This window comes from Vigna umbellata, chromosome 9 (genome assembly GCF_029865625.1).
Source record: "Vigna umbellata cultivar VRB3 chromosome 9, Vumbellata_1.0, whole genome shotgun sequence".
NCBI lineage: Eukaryota > Viridiplantae > Streptophyta > Magnoliopsida > Fabales > Fabaceae > Vigna > Vigna umbellata.
Genome location: NC_142173.1, coordinates 25,021,090 through 25,041,119, shown reverse-complemented (window position 1 = coordinate 25,041,119; position 20,030 = coordinate 25,021,090). Strand labels below are relative to the sequence as shown.

Below are 20,030 nucleotides of genomic sequence, written 5' to 3'. Positions count from 1 at the left end.
TACTGAGGCTGGGCCTTGGTTTTTATGGACTCAGGCCCACTCGTTATGGCAGTTTTGTATTGTTGGGCTGGATTTTGATTAGTGACTGAATACTCAAATATTTGCATGAAGGGCATGTTTGGGTACAGGTGCAATTTTTAAGAGTTTTTCTACTTAAAATATAAAAGTTTTTATTTTTATTTTTCACATAAGAATCCCTCAAAAGTCTTCTAACCTTGCATCTTAACCGTCTGAATCTTTTATGTTGTCCTTATCAGTTATATTATTTAAACGGATGAAGTTTAAAACATAAAAACAAACTAAGGAATAATTTTTTGTGACCTTAATTTTCTTTTTGAAATAATGAAAGTTGCAAAAGTACAATCAATGAAAATCTTTGCTGCTCCCTGTTTATTCTTTTATAAATTAACCTTATCATGACAATGTTGAATAGATAATGATGTAAACAAAATTACATTGTTAATAATTATTTGGTATAACTTTTGTTTGTTTTGTTTCCAATTTTCAAATGTGTGTTCATAAACAATGAAAACAATTTTCAACCCATTTTGATGACACTAAAATAAATATTAAGAAGATAAGTGACAAAATAATATCATATTATACTGACACAGCAGATAATAATTTACAACGAGATATAATAATTATCATAATAAACCCAGTCCACTAAATGAAAATTTAAAATGTAACCACACTATAATTTTTAAAATTAGAGCACATTTAAAGATGAACATGCATACATATATCGTAACAGTTAAGATACCAAAAAATAAGAGTTGGGAAGTGCACTTAACAGTTGTGTATACTTATAGTGTGGTTTAAAAATCTGGCACAAGGATATTCAAATATACAATGAATTGTGTATAAATTATTTAGTACTATATAAAATTGCACATAACCAATTTATTAGCCGCCAACCTTTTGGGCTTATTGTTAAGATTTTCCACTCTGGACGCAACAATTTTCAATCACTAATGCCTCGAGCTCATAATCTCAAGAACACAGAATTTTGGGAGCCATAATCTCAAGAAGTCCCTTTGGGCTGTCCACATGAACCCAATGACCAGCATTCGGAAGAACACAGAAGGAAACTTTTCCCAAAGAGTCGGATCCTCGCTCACTGGCTAGTTTCTGGATTCTCTCAATAGCATCTTTGTCCCATCTATCACTTTTTTCAGCACGCAAAATTATTATTTCCATGCCTTTGGGAGGCTGCTCCAGAAGATTCCAGTACGACTTTTCGCTGCATAATTGTAACGTTGAAGATTTGTTACTTTTGGCCGTGGAGGAAGATCACAGAAAGCATTCTAGAAAATAAAAGGCTTAAATAAACTTTCCACACATCTGTTTCGAATAACTGTTTTCTATTTCTATTACTTATTTCAAATATTTGTGTAAAAGATCATTTCAAATGTTTTTACTCAAACTAAACGATGCTTCATTTACCAGTAAGAATCGAACATCTCTTTAGCATTTTCAAGATCAAATATCCACGTCTCATGATCACCAACTTTTTTCACGTTGGTTCCTATCCAGTCCGACAGTGCTTTAGAGTAACCAAGTTCCATAAGATGACTAACAAGCCACCTGCAAAAAGGTGCAGTGTATATTTTAGTCCGTATACAGTACATTTTTTTATAGTGTTTGGTAATCAATACACTGCACTTTCAATAAGTTTCAAGACCTCAGTCAGTACTTTTGGATGTTAGACAAACAATCCGGTCATCAAAAGGAAATGAAGAAAGAACCTAGAGTCTCTTTCCTTCGGCAACATCAATAACCTCAATCACCATGCTTAAAATGTCAAAAAAGCATTTGTAGATTTACACAGTACATCAAATGCAATATCCAACACTGTGACCGGCACTCTATTTCATTATATAGAAAAAAGCAGATTATATACACGAAAAATGGGAAAATGAATAATTTTCAATCTACAGTCTCTAAGATCCCTAGGAAGACACAAAATTATCTTCAAACGTACTGATTATAATACATTCATCATATATCTTGTACTACTAAAATGCTACTAAAGGAAGAAACATATATCTTGACATAGATAATGTCCACTCGGTAAACCAAAAGTTATTACTGGCCTAGCATCATAACAAAAGGGTTCAGGGATATAGAGTCTCACTTGCGAGATGGGAATTGTTTTGGTAAACTTTGCAAGGTTGCTAGAACATCCCGGACTTCATCGTTTCTGTTTTCAGGGTTCACTTTACCAGGGACAGAATCCAATACCCAGAGCTGTTCTTCAGGAGGGATAAAAAAGAAACACAAAGAGGACTTCAGGCCTATAGTAAAAATGCTTCATTTTGAAATCCATAATACGATTCTTGAAAAACAGCAGAATTTGAGACAGAGAGAAAGTGAAAGAATTTATTAAGCTGAAAACTTTTATCCAAATCAGATTTCGAGGTAAAAAACCAGCTCTGTTCTACAAAGATCCGACAACAGTGAGGTAAAATGTTTTGCCTCAGATGCCCATGAAACTGGCTTTGGATCAACTTGAGCTCAACACGAATGTTTTAGTATTTTAATTCATCTTCAATTTAAGATTGATTTCATTAAAATCAGACCTGTTCTACCCGGATACAAGAACAGAGGGACAACATTAGTTTCCAACTGTGTAACCTACATTTAATTATCTTAATTAACTACGAGATTTACCAAAATTATTATCACAAAAAGAATGCAACACAATTTTGAATATTAATTTTACAGCAACTCTCCATATATAATTCAAAATTCAATTCAGCAGCATATATATATATATATATATATATATATCTTTTCTTAACAACTCGGTCTCACATTCAAGAACCCGTCAAGTAGCCTTACAACCTTTGATTAAAGAATAAAACATCTCATTACCATCTTAGTAGCTTGGAAAAAGATGATGGTGATTATTCAAGCAATTTGAGTTAGGCTTAAAGTCCACTTCTTAACATGGTATCACTGGTAAGATATTGTCCGCTTTGGGTCAAGCCTTCACGGATTTGCTTTTGGTGTCCCGAAGGCCTCTTACCAATGGAGGTATCTTAGGTGTATATAAACTCATGTCCATCTCTTATTTTATTCGATGTGGGACTTTGTTTATACCCAACACCCTCCCCTCAAACAAAGGACTATGGTTCTTCTATCTCCCCTAGAGCGGAAGTCTTTTCTTATCCTCGAGTACACCATGGTCAACACTGAGCATCTCTTTGCCCTCTTTCACGATCCATGGTCACAACTGAGCCTGGTCAAACCTGAACCATGGGCTCTGATACCATATTAGAAAGTGGTTTTTTAAACCTAACTCAACCCCACAAAACCGACTTGTATGGTGAGGTTTGGACCCCACTTATATATTATAATTTGGCCTTATCTCTAGTCGATGTGGGACTTCCAACACACACTCTTCACGCCGAGGTATAGACATCTCGAGCGTGAGAGTACAATTAATGGGTGGTCCGATAACGACCCAACAACGGGTGGAACAGAATGTCCACATAGATCTCGCTATGATAGGTTTTAATCATGACTCTGATATCATGTTAAGAAGTGGATTTTAAGCCTAACTCAACACCACAAAACCAGCTTATAAGGTGAGGTTTGCACCCACTTATATACTATGAATTGGCCTTATCTCTAGTGGATGTGAGACTTCCAAAACAATAAATAACTAATATTACAGTTGGACAAAAATATGGATAGAAGATGGGAAAAAAGAGTCGCTCAAGAGGAGTTGAAGCCCTACTCTCCCTTTTTCTAAAAATGGTCGTGTTCTGTGTATAGTAATGGACTTTATGCAAAGCTTTCAAAGTAAGTTTTGGCTTCAACAAGTTCAATTTTTAGGGCATGTGGTGTCCAATTACTCGATCTTACTAAAGTAGAAGCAGTAATATGTCGGAGCCAATCCACTACACCTACAAAAGTAGAAGTTTCCTAGGATTGGTAGGGTATTATAGAAAGTTCATTGAAGGTTTTTTCAGATTTAATCTTTAAATTAATTGCCATTAAGCAAGGCTTTTTGGCAAATATACAAGCGCTACTCCAAGAATTGAGGTAAATGATGTTGGACTTCCCACAAATGCCTGTTAAACCATGCAAGCGTACCAAAATTAGATATGGGCTCTAATACAATGTCAGAGTTCATCTTAAAACTAATTGCCATTAAGTGAAATTGTCCAAATGATATATATTTCACATTTTAAGAATTGAGGCAGCTGAGCTGATGCAAGACTTCCCAACAAGTTTCTCTTGATTGACAGTACCCTTTGACTAAAAAAGGGCATGAATTAATGTGGAATACAACATATATTTATGGCTAATAGAATTTAGTTTAAGGATCTTGTGTATGTTTCTTGTGGAAATAATATGTTATTGTGAAAAATAGGAATGTAGAATAATACGGATGTAACCCCTATAATACACGCACTAGAATTCAACATGGAATCTACTACCAATTTCTGATGCTTTACAAAATTTTGAAGTATTTGTGCATCAAAGGCCGATATTATCAATTCAAATGTCAGGCTAGGAGTATTATACGTCAAATGAATACAACGATAACAGCATTGCATAGAGCGGAATTTCCCGAATCCACAATTGTGACTTTGTCCGTTATTGCAGCCATTATCGTTGCAATGGTTGTATCATGTGTCATGCATCCTCTTGTCATCTATAGTCAGTCTACGGCAAATTCTTGAGATAATCCTAAAAGCTAATTTTCATGCATTTTATTCTAAGTTGCATACAACTTATTTTTTTAAACATATACAGTTGACGTATAAAATTTCAACCACTTTCTAACTTGCACCATGTCTGCGACAATACTGTCCGCTATATGATGTAAGGGATTATCCATTATGATATCTGCAAAATTGATAACATTGTAGTCCACTAAAAGGAAGAGTTATATAGTTCGAGTATAACATCAATTAGTGCATTCTACTCAATACAAGACTCCAAAGTCCTCTAGTTTGTGGTATAACAACATATGTTGTCCCTCTTTTACAATTTACCATACACTCACAACAATGTAAAACATGACTCAAATCAACTGCTAAATAACTTATCATGGCATCAGGAACTGTTTTCTGTTTAGTTAACTATGGTTAGTTTAGAGTTTGTTATTCCTTTTTTTGTATCATGAGCTCCTATATAAACTTGCTCCATGCACCTTCTTTAGGCGTGAAAAATGAAATATTCTCATCTTTCAAAGTTCACTGCATGATATTGTATTCAACTGTTGAAAATATAACTAGCTATTACAATAGAGAAGAGAAGAGAAACCTGTTTAGGAGACAGAACAGAATGGCCATAGTCACCGCGGCTACAACTCTCAGCAAACTGCAAAGCAACCTTTCCACCCATGGAGTGACCTACGACGACCTCAGGCCAAGGCCAGTCTTCAGCCTTTACCAAATCGGCCAAATCTTTGGCCGCAGATTCAATATTGTGAGGCGGATTCAGTTCTCTCTCCGTCGATTTCCCGTGGTTCCGCATATCCAACATCACCGTCCTCCAATCTGCACGGAAAGAAAATCGATAAATGATAATGCGATTCAGAGTTACAAAAAAAAGAACATGAGAGTCGAGCGCGAGGTACTGCTAGAGGGAGAGGAATTGGAGAGAGAGGCCAAGAGGTTGCGAGAAAAGGAGCGCCAGTTTCTGGAGGATCCCAAAAAGCCATGGATGAAAACGGCCGTTGAAGTGTAAGGCTTCTCCGGATTTGCTCGCAATTCCTCGTAGGCTATGGTTTGTAACCACCTTGGACGAGGGAGAGTTGCTGAGTTGAGGAAGCGAGTTAGGAGAAGGGAACTGTTTCTGATTCTCAGAGATGCTGCCATTCTCTGCTTTGTTTTTCCTTTTACTGGGCTTTTGAAGACACATGATAACTAACTATCGCCCTAGTTTAGGGTAGAAGTTTAGTTAAAAAATAATTTATTATAAGAGAAAAAAATAAAATATAATTTTGACAGCTGTGGGATTTGAACCCACGCCCTTTCGGACCAGAGCCTAAATCTGGCGCCTTAGACCACTCGGCCAAACTGTCTCATATTTTTCAGATGAATGTTTCATCTTACACATTTATAAAAATTTCATTTTTAATCTTGTGACATTCACATCCAACTTTTTTAAAATTTTATTTTTAACTTCAATAAATATTTTCTATTTTTTTTCTCTTTTATTAAAAATAATTTTAACTATCTTAATAATAATTTAATTTAATTTAATTTAATTTAATTTAAAATTTAAATATTATTTAAAATAATTTTGTATTTTAATAATTATTAGAATATAATTTATATTATAATAATAGTTATATTAAAAACATAAAAATAAAATAATAATAATAATAAATTTGATTTAATATATTCAAATATATTAAATTATAATAAAATATTAAAATAAATTAAATAATTATTAAATTTTAAATAAAAATGAAAATTTTAAAAAACTTATTTATATATTAAAATCTATAAAATATGTTAATACTTTTGCTTTTTATTTAAAATTTAATAAATATTAAACTTAAATAAAAATTATAATATTATTTATTATACTTTTATATTTTAATAATTAATAAAATATAATTTATATTTTTAAAATAGTTTTATTAAGAAAATTGAAAAATAATAACTAAAATAAGAATAAAATAAAAATAAAAATAATACTTAAAATCATATTTAAATATATTTAAATATATTAAATTATATTAAAATATTAAATTAAATTTAATAATTATTAAAATTTTAAAAAAATAAAATTTTGAAAAATTTGTTAATCGGATATAGATAATAAAGAATGGTTTTTAAAATTTTATTTTATATATAAATTTGAATAATTATTTAATTTAATTTAATATTTTAATATAATTTAATATATTTAAATATTTTATTAATAAAATTTTATTTGTTATTTGATAAATAATTGTTTTAAAATTTTGTTTATTATTTAAATTTTAATAATTATTTAATTTAATTTAATATTTTAATTTAATATTTTAATATAATTTAATATATTTGAATATATTAAATATTTTATTTAATATAATTTTATTTTTTTGTTATTATTTTTATTTTAATTATTTTATTTTTATATTTTTAATATAACTATTATTATAATATAAATTATATTTTAATAATTATTAAAATATAAAATTATATTAAATAATATTAGAATTTTAAATTTAATTATTATTAAGGTGATGTAGAATTTTTTAACAAGAAAAAGAAAAGAAAATAAAAATATATTTATTAAAATTAAAAATAAATTTTTTTATAAAGTTAAAGATGTAAGTTAATGATAAAATGTCAAAAAGTTAAAAGTGAAATTTTAATGTTTAGGGTAGAAGTTTAGTTAAAAAATAATATTATAAGAGAAAAAAATAATAAAACATAATTTTGACAGCTGTGGGATTTGAACCCACGCCCTTTCGGACCAGAGCCTAAATCTGGCGCCTTAGACCACTCGGCCAAACTGTCTCATGTTAAAAGTTTTCAAATTAATATTTTAATCACAAAACATAGCTTCCCCAAACTGACAATGAAATTTGAAGTTGAAAATGGCTGACGATTTTTTCACTTTTGCAAATATTAATGTATTATGTGTGTAGCTCGATAAGCTGGCTGTGCTCATCAAGAGAACTGGATAGAGGGGTAGTTTTTTTACATAAGAGTGAGTTTGTTGGTAAAAAAAACATTAATATTTTTATAATGAACTTGAAATAATGAAAAACTAAAAAAAAATTATAGGACCAAGACTCCTTCTATTTTTCAGGGTATAAAAAGTATTTAAACTTAAAGAATGTTTAAAAATAAGATAATTATATGTTTTTAGACGTGTAAATATAACTGAATAATGTATATATTATTTAATTCAAATAAGTTACTTTTGTAAAAGTTTTTGCAAGTTAATTTACATATGAACTAATTTTAATATTTTTCTGTTCTCCTATAAATCTTTGTAGAAAACTTTGTTCATTTAAATTGTAATTGAGATATTATATCTATGGTCAATATAACTTTTATTTGTTTAATTGGAGTGTAAATTGAAAGACCAAGATTTAGTGAGATGACACAATAAATTGATTATCACATATAAAATTTGAGACACTAACTTGCACCCTAATTTATAAAAATATCCAATTGTGATAGTTTGCACCACCACAAATTGTTTCACAACTATTGAATGATATGAATTTAATGAGGTGATATTATACTTTCACCTATTTCGGGAAATCTCCTACCCTACCTATTAAGAGAAGCTTCACAAAATTGACATGTGTAATGATTTGATAATAATTACTTGACAAAGCATAGTGGATTTGGACATGGAATAACATGCATGAGCTAGGATTGGTTTATCAATGCAAGGACCATTGTTTCACACACAATAATACATGGAATGCTACATAATCAATTTCATATATTTTTACCTTTCTTACACTTATTACACGATTAAATGACTTATAAATATATTTTGTATCAGTAGGGACCGGACGTCAGATAGGCCGGACGTCCACAATAGACCAAACATGTTACTCCTCGGTTCATCATCGAGGGTTCGGCACACCAAGCCGGACGTCCGTGCGACCGCGATCACGCAACATTGTCCCTCGCCATCCGGATAAACAGTGATGAGGTCGGCCGGTCATACCATCTGTAGGGATTGGCTGGCTGAAAAAGCCAAACTTTGGGAGACCGGTCGGCCGTGCTACTAATTAACCATGTTTAAGGTAAGTTGAGGTTAAAAGCTATTGGGCTGAATTTGGGCCGTGATTAACTTTTCACTAATCCCAAGCACATAGCGTTGCATTTACTACACATTTATTACTGTTCGATAGAAAAATGTCATTGCTCTCAACTGACTTTGACATCGGAGAATCTTTCGCAAGTCTCCTCCCGCGAGCCGAGGAGGAAATTGAGTAACGAGAACGAAGAACTGGACATACGAAATACGAACATAGAGGAATGTGGAAACATTGGACGACACAGCCTTCAAGTCCGAAAGATATTCAAACATAACATTTATTACATTTGATCACGAATCAAATGAACCCAACACCCATCACACTTGCTTTTATGTCCTGGTTTATAGGACATTCGCATATACAGATACACTGTAAAAAATGTAGATGAAATATTTTGTCTTCTATTTTTAACATTCTCACTCGTGGCAGTTTTCTTTTTGTTTTTCAAAACCACAATCTCATGACTTTCATCAAAACAATAATTTACTTTCATGACCGTAGGTGTCACTGTTACTCAAAATTTTAGGTTTTATTATTCGTTTAAAAGGATTTACTACAAAGAGATTGAAAAAGAAATATTTGCAAAGAAATAACGTGTCCTTTGTAAATATTTGATATTAAATTAAAGTACGAATTTGCAGAATCAGTTCAATATCCCATCTCGTGGATGGAAGGTGATTTGCGGAAACATTTTACAATATTATTCTATTTAATAATTTCCAACGTGAAGGGAATAAGAGCATTAGTTATTTAATAATTTATAATTTAATAATTTTCAATGTATGAAAAATAGGAATATTAGTTATTTAATAAATTTTAATTTACAACTGTAGAATAGGAATATTAGTTATTTAATAATAATAATAATAATATTAACAATAATAATAATAATTTTAAAAAAATATTATTTTAATTATTTAATATATTTTTTAAATTTAATATTTTAAAATAATTTTTACCACAAAAATATTTTACTGACAGAAATGTTACTCTTCATGCACCTTATTAACGTGATTCAAAAGGTCACAGACTTTTTAGATTGTGACTAGAAAGAAGTCACTGAAATAAAATATTGATGTCCACTTCAAGTTAGGTTTGGAATTTTATTCATAAATCAATTTATCTAAAAATTATTTGATGTGTTCCAAATGTTCTGATAAGTGGTTAGGAAACAACTTCCAATAAATTATGTTTTCTGAAAAACATGGGACATAAATAGATTGATTGTCTGTATAAAATATTTAGGATCTCTCAATCAGTGGTTAAGAATAATTATTAATAATTAAATTTTACAAACTTTTATAATTAACTATGATATTAAGTGAATTATGATTTCAATAATTATTAATGTAATTTAACTTTATTTAGAGGATAAAAATTTTCATAAGTATTATACAATTGTAATTGATAATTTATTTGATACATACAAAAAAGTTAAAACATAATTAAATAATAAAATACTTTTAATGTTTGTGCAATTTCTCTGTTTTTTTAATTCTTCTTTTATTTTAATGTTGCTAAAAATTAAAATATAATTGAATGTAAAAAAAGCTTAAATTAACATATAAATCAACAAAAAGAAATAAGCAACTGAGTGTATTAACGAAAGTAATAAAATGTTAAACATTTAACATTTAAAAAAAAAACAAATAAAATAGGAATTTGATATTTCATTCTGATTTCTTGATAACCTTTTGCAACATTCCTGTTAAATTAACAATTTTTCATGTATTAAACAAACAAACATTATTTTAAACTGCCGCAATTTCATTCTCAACAATTTTTCATTGTTACTTATTCCTCAACAACAGTCTGTTGTACTTGAACGTTGCTATTGTGATGGCAAGTAGTTGTAAGGGACATGGCAATCTTTATGAATAAAATTGCTGAGAATATGATGACATAATTTTCCCAAAACTCAAAATGCTTACAACCACAAACCAACTATTTTACCATCCCAAAATACCTTATGTTTCTTACTATTTGCATCTTTATAATATTGCAACACATTTACATTACTATTTTCATCAAGAATATCAAGAATTGAATATTGGATGCATCTTTCAAACTCCTCTTTAAACTTCCGAAAAGCAAATTGTGTGAAATTTTTAAAGTACTGGACATAAAGACGACTGTGTAGACTATTGAAATTATAAAGTATCTGTTTTATGTTTAGAAAATAGGGTATAAAAGAAAAAAAATAATATTTTTGTTTCTAGAGAATTTGTTATATTAATTTATATTATTTTAATCAGTGAAGTTAATTATTCTTTATTTTAACATTAAATGTAGAGAATTAAGGATCATTATTTATGTCTTAAGTAATGTTTTTAGTACACTAATTAGCTTTTGTCAAAATATTTATATAAAGTCACAATGAATAAAGGATATATTTGTAAAATAAATTATATTTATTACTCGAACAAAGAAAAGTAAAATGAGTGCATATTCATGCAATAGTTAAAGGTTTAATTTTAAAATTTTAATTAAATTTTTTGTTTAAAATATTGATTTAAATAAGATTTATGATAAATGGATATGTTGAGTTTGTGTAATAAAATATGATATACTTAGTTATATAAATATCTTTTGATATTAAAATGTTTATTGATATAACTGAAGTTAATTGGTTCATTAAAAAATGTAAAAATAATTTGTTTCAAGTTTCAAAACCAGATCAACATCAACAAATTCTAGAAAAACATGTTTTACTGAGATATGATATTGTTTTTAAGTGTTTATGTGGATTTTTTCCTAATAACCCATTAAGTTTTGGGAAGACATTTAGTATATCATTTATGAACTCATACTCTTCTTTTGGATATCCTATGTAAGTGTTATGAATATCCTATGTTGGTGTTAGTGATGACATTATTAGATAGTGGATAATTGTTTGATGATTATTTGAGTCATTATATTTGGGTTTTGATAAGGTGAAGGATAAAAAAAATATATTTATAGGATTTTGGTCAGGTGAACGATTATAAAATATATGTATAAATGAAGGGGATGAAGGTGGTATGGTTTTTGTTGTGGCTATGTTGAAGATTTTTCTCACTACAAAACTCAAATTACAAACTTTTGCACAACTTACGTAATTTTCGTTGAAAAAATTGATAAAAATATCCCACTAGGTTTTAAGAAAGAAATAAATACAATGTTATTGAATTCACTTCTACTAATAAATAACTTAAAAATCAAGTATTCTTTTACTAATCTTAAATAGTTTTAAAATAAATTCTTAATCAAAACAAAAACAGAAACTTTGCTAACAATATTAAATTAAATACATATACATTAAAATAAAAGATAAATAAAAATATAAACAAATAAAAATAAAAATATTAAAAAAGTTTTGTTTGATTTTTGTTTAATATAATATTTGGGTGTAATACACTTAAATTTCAATTATTAATGAAAAATTACTTAATTTTTTAATCTATAAGTTCCTTCATTACAAACAATAAACTACAAAATTTACTCATACTACCAATTAAAATTTTATATTATTAGAAATAAAGTAAATAAATATTTATTAATAAATACATTTCCCTTAAATATTAATTAATATTAACATAATCACTCAAATTTATTTTATATAAAATAATTTTTTATATGTCATTATTAATACTAATGATTTTTTTCCAAATAAAATTAAGAACAACATTTAATATTACTTTGTATTACATTATTTATTCTAAATTATTGCAATATTTAATTTAAATTAAATTGAAACATTAGACTAATATAATATCTAATATTGTTTTAAATTAAATTATTATATTTATTAATTTATATTTAAATAAATTTAATATAAATATTTTAACACATGGTCATTGGAATAATCTTTTGGCGTTTGAGTAGGTTCGGAAAAAAATTACAATTCGCTATATATTAATTTAAATAAACTTTTTCAAACTTATTTTAAAAGGTAACCTTTCATATTTAAAATAAATTTATTATTTTTATGTTAGCATACTTTTAAGGTGATGGTCTGTTATTATTATTCTAATAATATTAAAAGAATCAAATTAAATATTAATAATTATTAATTAAAACTCCTAGTCTTTAAAAAAAATTAAATATTAATCAATTACTCTATACATAAAATCATACTAAACATATTAGTTATTAAACAAATTCATCAATTTTATTAAATTAAAACTAAACAATCAATGTAACTTAATTAAAAATAAATAAAGAAATAAAAAAAAGAAAAGAAAAATCAGGTCTGGAGAGTCTATTTATGCATGTCAGAGATCGTCAGTAATTAGGTAAAGTAAATAAATTGATAAAAAGTTTATTTGAATATTTAGAAGAAGAAAAAATATATACATGGAAATAAAGTAGAAGTAAGAGTAATTTTTGGAAAAAAATATTAAACGAAATTTAACTTATTTAAATGAAAGTCACACTTAAACATATAGAAAAATACAGAAAAAAAGTAAAAAAAATAAATAAATGAATTTTTTTTAAAAGTTAAGTGTACCTTGTTTGAAGTGGTAAGTGGACCTTGGTGTTTGGATTGAATGCGTGGCTTGAATTTGAATTCTGGTTTTCAAGATCTGTATGAGGACTTCCAGGCTATGACTGGACAAAGAGGAGAAAACTGAAACCCGTTTATTAGCAACTTTGCCACGTCATGGTTGAAAGCGGGTCCCACAGAAAAAGAGGTTTAACATTTTCTCATTCTTTTGGTTTTATTTACCACTCTGCGACCCTCCGCCACATCACCCTCTCATTTTCTTTCCCATTCACATTCACTCCTCTCTTTCACTCTTCCACTCTTTCCTATCCCCACACCAAACAAAAAAAAAATAACAACTAATGGACCCCACACCCTCCTTCCACCGCCGATCCTCCTCCTCATCCTCCCACCGCCTCCTCGGTCGCTACCCCGCCACCGCTGCTGCACCCCCCTCCCCTGCCGATGAGCTCAGCGAAGCCGAGCTTTTCTGGGCGGCCGATTCCCCTGAATCGGAACCCCAACACCACGCGCCCTCGCCCAAGCCTCGCCTCCGTAACTTCGATCGCCCCGTCGATTCCGGAATCCTCGTCGTGCTCACGGAGCCGGATTCCCGTGGCGGCGTGTTCCGCGGCAAGTCCCCTGTTCAAACCTCCTCGCGCATGACGATTCCGTCGCTGCCGAGGCCGCCGGCCTCCGACTACCTTGCGCAGTCCGCACCTTCTAGAAAGTTCCAGCAATCGGCGCCCGTCAAGGTTCCTATTCTGATTGCGGCCGGCGCCTCCAAGCGCCGCAACGCCGACGAATTCGCGCGCGTGATCGATGACGACGATGATGACGAGGAGATGCTGCCGCCGCACGAAATTGTGGCGAGAGGCTCTGGCGTTTCGCCCAAAACCACTTTTTCGGTGTTGGAAGGAGTTGGGAGAACCCTCAAAGGGAGGGATCTCCGTCAGGTTAGAAACGCCGTTTTGCGCCAAACCGGTTTTCTTGATTGATTAATTTAATTTTACTTACTTTCCATTTCTATCTCTTTCTCTCTCCCGTTGAGGTGGGGAAGTTAAATTTTGATAGCTTCTCTGCACTATCCATGAAAGTGATAGTTTCGCTCCACGTAACTTCGTTTTCGGATGCTCTTTTTGCTCTGTGCTTGGTATAGAATCTGGAAACATGTTAGTTGATGGACCAAACTTGGATAAAGTCTATCTTTTTTTTTTCTTTTTCTCTCCTCTCTCCATTTTTGTATTGGATGAACGGTTTTGGCTTCGATTTTGTTGGAACATTTAAATGGCTAAACTTTAATGTTCCCTGTTTTTATCCTACTTCATTTGCACCGACTCTGAAAGTTTAGTCTCTGGAGATAAATAAATGAAACAATCCTGTGTTGATGAATGGAGTGAATACTCATCAGATAATTGGTGCTTTTCATGTGATTGTAAGCATTATTCACTTGCTTTGAAAGGAGGGGAAGTACAATGATTGTGCTTTGAAAAGCTTGGAGAGTTGGTGAGATTGTTGTCCGTATTCGTGTTAACATGTTTCATTATGAATCTTACACCAGAATTAGATTCTTATTGAGCTTAATAAAGAACCATGATTACTGGTTGTTAGATCTAAATGCGACTTATTAGGTTTGTAATTTTCTGATATGGAACAGTTCTGATTTATTAGTGACATTCCATGTTTCTGCATGTTCTGTTTCTCACTCTGCTTTCAGCCTAATATCGTACCATAGAGATGTCTGTCATGTAGGGAAATTGGTTGGGTAAAATGCTGATTACTATAGAATATAGGCATTGGTTGGAGTATATACAAGTTAAAGATTTGGTTCATTGACTTGTGTTGGGTAGATGATGAATTTTGCTCAGGTGAAATCCATTGTTTGGCCCACATGAGACAAAGTTGTGGGCAAGTACATCTATTCGTGGCCACGGGAAGTTTGGAAGTTGCTTGTTGAAGTGGTATTACCAGTCAGGGAAAATGGACAAATCGTTTTCATAATCTAAAATGTTTTATTTCTTCTTCAACCAAGGAAGCAAGTTGGACAAAAGTTTCAACATCAATTCATCTAAACGTTGTGTTGTTTTACAGAAAAGTAGAATGGTGTTTCACAAGATTGAATTTATTATACTGCTCCCGTGATAATCAAATGGTTGAAAGCTGGATTAAAATGGATCAATAGGTGCTTGCAGAAAGATACTTAAATTAGTTTAGTGTGAGAAAGGTATATTTAGATTTGGATAATACCGAAATCTAAATTAGTAATATATTTGCACTTACTTTAAGCATTGTGATTTAATTTAGGTATCTACAGGAATTGTTTTCTGATACAAGTTTAAAAACCAAGAAAATCTTTTCTTTTCAAAAAAACCTTTTTAATCTTTTTCTCCTAAATTTTTTCTCTTTTCTTTGAAAAAAATGTATAAAAAGCAACCTATTCACAATATACCTACCAAAACCCAAGCAATTCTTCAAGTCCAAAATTAGTCTCCCCAATGCCAAATTATGACTATTTTTAAATATTGTTTTAAAAAATATTTTTTTAAATTATATCAATATAAAATTTATAAAAAATATTCATTTACTGAGATATGTAACATCCCAAAAATACAGTGTAAAATCATATAATAGAAAGATCACATATAATAATATTACAGCTTAGTTTTTACAAAAGATAGGAATACGGTTATGGCCGAACGGTCTTACAAAAATAGCAAAGAGTTAAAATTGTACAAATGACTACAAATATAGAACGAACGACTTATAACCCTTCCTATGCTGAACGGTCAAATCAAAAAATAAAGTAAACGAATGATCGAACGCTCCTACAAAAGAGTAGGCTAAGAACTGACCGAGCGTCCTAAGTTTCGACCTTTACGTCTGTCTCTTCCAATGCTTCTTCCAGCAATCTCTTTCCTTCTGCTCCCACCCACAGGGTAATCATCACAATGACAAGAACGAATGAACGAAAATACATGACATGACAGGAAATAGGGTAAGCTAATGTAATTTAATTCAAACATCAACATATATTTCACACAAGTCTAATAAAAACCATCATGTACAAAAATCATACTTTTCCCAACCATAATCATATAACAATGCATGCAAAGACTGTTCTTTTTACTCTGACTATCCGGACTGTATGAATTTTGTGTAGCTACGACATTCGTGCACTCGTGGAAAGGTAATCTGGAAAACCATCAGAATTACCATAGCTGGAAACTCAAGCCGCCACACGAGGTTAACCCTTCATCCCTCACTGTAGCTGGAAACCCAAGTCTACACATGAGTTTAGTCCGATAGCTGGAACCCCAAGCTATACGCAACCAGGCCTCCTGCTATTCTCACCACATGCGCCACCATTCTCTACTTGAGACTCGGTGACCATTAGAATGTCAGGATGAACAACAACTTAGTCTGACCACATTCATACTTTACCATTCCAATATCAAATCATGAGATATTCCTCTCCGAAACACTCTTTCATAACCAAAGTCATTTCATTCATATCATATTCCATCATCTTTCATTATTAAAACCTCAAATGAACCAATTTGAATAAAGATCTCGTAGGATACCAAATACCGAACGTTAGTTTTTAATCCAGAACAAGACCGAACACTTGAAGTGAGACCGGGATGTCTCCAACTCAAAACAGATCAAATCGAGAGAGTTACTCACTTATTGTGAAAGGGACCGAATATAATAATAGTTCTCAGAGGCTAATAGAATCGAATGTTATTTACCAAGTGAGCCAATTTAATCAACTAACTCTTGATAGTTCAAACCGAACACCGTAAAGCCTAGACCTAGTGCTAACACTCTAGGGCGAACACCATTAGAAACTGATACTGTAGGACATCAAATAATAATAACGGACGTAATTATATGAAGAAACCGAACGATATAAATACTTAGCTTTGTTAATGAGTTTAACATCAAGGAGAACGAGTACTAGTCGAAGACCGAGCACTGTAGAGACCGAACGCTGTTGAGTTTGGCCGAATGCTCTTATTTTAAAAATCATATTACTGAATCAAGGTCGGGCGCTTGGTTTAAGACCGAGCAACACTTAGTACGAGTACTTGGTGTAAGACCGAGCACTATTTAGTACGAGCGCTTGGTGTAAGACCGAGCACTACTTAGTACGAGCGTTTGGGGTAAGACCGAGCACTACTAAACTTATAGAATAAAGGCTTAATACATATAAGATATCATTTAACTAGTGTTCAAGATCGAACGAAATATACAAATGCTTATAGATATACTGAAGTTTATAACCAAATACCAAGGAACGACTACCCTTGGTCGAACGCTCATGTACGAATATTACAAAACGAAGACGCTCGTCCTCAACTAGAATTCTCTCCAAATGAAAGAATACAGTTCCAACCGAGTCCACAAGAAAACCGAACATTATATCGAACGAGCATTGGTCTAATACCAAACACTTATGAAGAACAAACGTTACTGAAACGAACGCTTGGTCCAAGACCGAATACTCAAGTATAACTGAATGGTCAATACTGACTCTCGACAACATCCCTACCCATTTCATCGCTTTCATTAATCATCAATACTTTTAAACAACATACAATATTTCATCATCAACACAATATCATTCCAGTTTCTCATCTCTTAGATTCGTATACTCATACAACCAACAATGCAGTAACAACCATATTTCATATCAATGAACATGCATCCATACAAAGCAAGAATCTAAATCAAATTATATAAGCTTTCCTTACCTCTAAGCGTAACCGAACGTTCACAAATGCAACATATGGTTTGCCTCTACCAGAGACCTTAGCGTTCTACAGTCACGCCTTAAGAAACTAAATCAAACACAAGACCATAAATACTGTGAATGAGAAGATCAACTCATGCAACCAAAAATCTGGGTTTGCATGCGACAGAAAACACACGGCTGAGGGAGAGATGAACTTACCAGCTCGGAATCAAAAACTGATCGGTTCAAACGAACGCCCTCGACGCCGGGAGTACTCAGGTGTGGTTTGTTTGATGATGGAGGAAGAAAAGAGTAAGATTTTGTAGAGGGAGGATGAAGAAATCTTAGAGAGAAAGAGGAGAAAATGAAAGTTCAGAACTTTGTGGAAGAAGGGTGCATGCAGAAGTGGCGTGAACTTTTGAAAACCCGGAATTTTACTCCTACCATCATTAGTTAACGGCCAACCTCCTACTACCACCTGTTTTCCACTCTCTGATTTCCAGCTCTCTTCCTTGACATTTGGCTTCCACTCAAATGAGTTTTTAGTGGATTTTAAATGGATTATGACAAGATACATATATAAGAGTGATTTTAGAATGAGATTAATAAATTGGGTGAAAATGAATAACTAATTTAAAATATATTATTATTAATTTAAGTTCATTATTAATAAATCTATTATTTGAAAATATATTTCTTTAATTTAAACATTTTATTATTATTATTGTTAATAAATTTTAGTTTTATAAAAATTTTAAATATTTTTTATTTAAGCTTTATTAAAGTAGTTGGTTAAAATATTCTTTTTCTTAAGCTTTATTTTAAGGATTTAGAGTTTTTTTTTTTAAATCTTAGTTTGATAATGATCTATTTATGTCATTGAATCTAACAAGCTATTAATAGAATCAAGCTTGTAAATGGTGCCTCAAAACTGAAATAAATAAATATCTAAAGGGAAGTTCTTGAGGGAGCCATTAGGTTGTTCTCTTAAATAAATATTCTGGCATGTTCATTTTTATTCTACGCTCTCAACTTACAATTTTATAAATTTTTATTTTATTATAATATTTTTATCTTTATTACTTATAATATTTTTATTTTATTATAAAAAGAAAGTGTTGAATGTAGATAAAGAAAAAGGCGGTGTTAACAAATATTTTTCCTCTTATATATGCTAAGATTGTTTTTTTTTTCTCTTGATTTTTATTTTAGTATTTATGTAACTAAGACTAAAGATATCATTTATGAGTTTATAAATTTTGAGCACAATTTTGTGAACTGCCCGTAACATTGAGAAAATTAAATTAAGGATTTTATTGATTGTATTAATAATATGGAGAAAACGTAAAATCTAATAATGATGCTTGAAGATTGTTAAAATATATGTTTATAGTGTGATTAGATTTGTAATGATAGGAACAATACTTTGATACTTAAGCAACTTTACAACTTATTTTGTATTTAAATTCATATATTATATATATATATATATATATATATATCATGTTTATACTTGCATACTCCAATCCCATTATACTTGCATGTTTGTGAAAACTTTTAGTAAGAAATCTAGATTTCATAAGTTGCTAAATTGAGATTTTCAAATCATCAGTATTAATTTATTCGTAGAAGTTAAATTAAAAAATCATGATTATTAAATTAAAAACAAAATAACATAAAGGAGAAAACACTAAATTAAGGACAGTTTTTAAAATGAATATTTTACAGTAATTAACTTCATATTAGCATAAGTTCAAATAAATAGTGATATTAAATTTAAGTAGTATTTAAATTAATACAAAATTTATTAATTCATCAATTTTAACACAACTCTTCTATTATATAATGCAGTTAAATTAATATTTTAATTCAATGTTTGTAATTTATTAATTTTAGATATATTTTCCCAAGTCATTTTTTTATAGAAAAAAAAATTGATTTAAATTTGACCTCCAAATAGCTGAATTCTACTCATGGAAAGTCACTACTTTAAGTTCCCCAGCTTCGTTCCTGAAAAATCATATTCCTAACATTTTTTGGGTGAAAGGTCACTGACGAATTTGAATTTTTAAATCCTAATTTCT

General features: G+C 30.6%; 2 protein-coding genes and 2 non-coding genes across 4 annotated transcripts; 1 reads left to right on the top strand and 3 right to left on the bottom strand.

Moving 5' to 3' along the window:
* Positions 1-784: 784 nt before the first annotated feature.
* On the bottom strand, positions 785-5,893 carry LOC148193032 (uncharacterized). The gene is made up of 5 exons (XM_088098744.1): positions 5,600-5,893; positions 5,284-5,519; positions 2,138-2,250; positions 1,447-1,587; positions 785-1,243 (listed from the first exon to the last, which is right to left on the bottom strand). Exons 1-5 carry the CDS (start codon positions 5,838-5,840, stop codon positions 994-996), a joined length of 981 nt encoding a protein of 326 aa, XP_087954870.1. The 5' UTR covers positions 5,841-5,893; the 3' UTR covers positions 785-993.
* A 73-nt stretch (positions 5,894-5,966) lies between these two features.
* Positions 5,967-6,046, bottom strand: TRNAL-UAG (transfer RNA leucine (anticodon UAG)). The gene has a single exon. It is a non-coding gene; the product is annotated as a tRNA-Leu (tRNA).
* Positions 6,047-7,398: 1,352 nt separating this feature from the next.
* TRNAL-UAG (transfer RNA leucine (anticodon UAG)) lies at positions 7,399-7,478 on the bottom strand. The gene has a single exon. It is a non-coding gene; the product is annotated as a tRNA-Leu (tRNA).
* A 5,751-nt stretch (positions 7,479-13,229) lies between these two features.
* On the top strand, positions 13,230-14,436 carry LOC124832660 (protein S40-7-like). The gene has a single exon (XM_047306920.2). The coding sequence runs from the start codon at positions 13,574-13,576 to the stop codon at positions 14,207-14,209; it is 636 nt and encodes a 211-aa protein (XP_047162876.1). The 5' UTR covers positions 13,230-13,573; the 3' UTR covers positions 14,210-14,436.
* The last annotated feature ends 5,594 nt before the right edge of the window (positions 14,437-20,030 follow it).

Excerpts from the sequence above, each read along its gene's own strand:
- LOC148193032 (XM_088098744.1), bottom strand. The coding sequence starts at position 5,840 with ATGGCAGCATCTCTGAGAATCAGAAACAGTTCCCTTCTCCTAACTCGC. Across the intron at positions 5,520-5,599 it reads CAATTCCTCTCCCTCTAGCA|ATTGGAGGACGGTGATGTTG; the intron begins GTACCTCGCGCT and ends CTTTCCGTGCAG. Across the intron at positions 1,588-2,137 it reads AAACAATTCCCATCTCGCAA|GTGGCTTGTTAGTCATCTTA; the intron begins GTGAGACTCTAT and ends ACCTTTTTGCAG.
- LOC124832660 (XM_047306920.2), top strand. The coding sequence starts at position 13,574 with ATGGACCCCACACCCTCCTTCCACCGCCGATCCTCCTCCTCATCCTCC.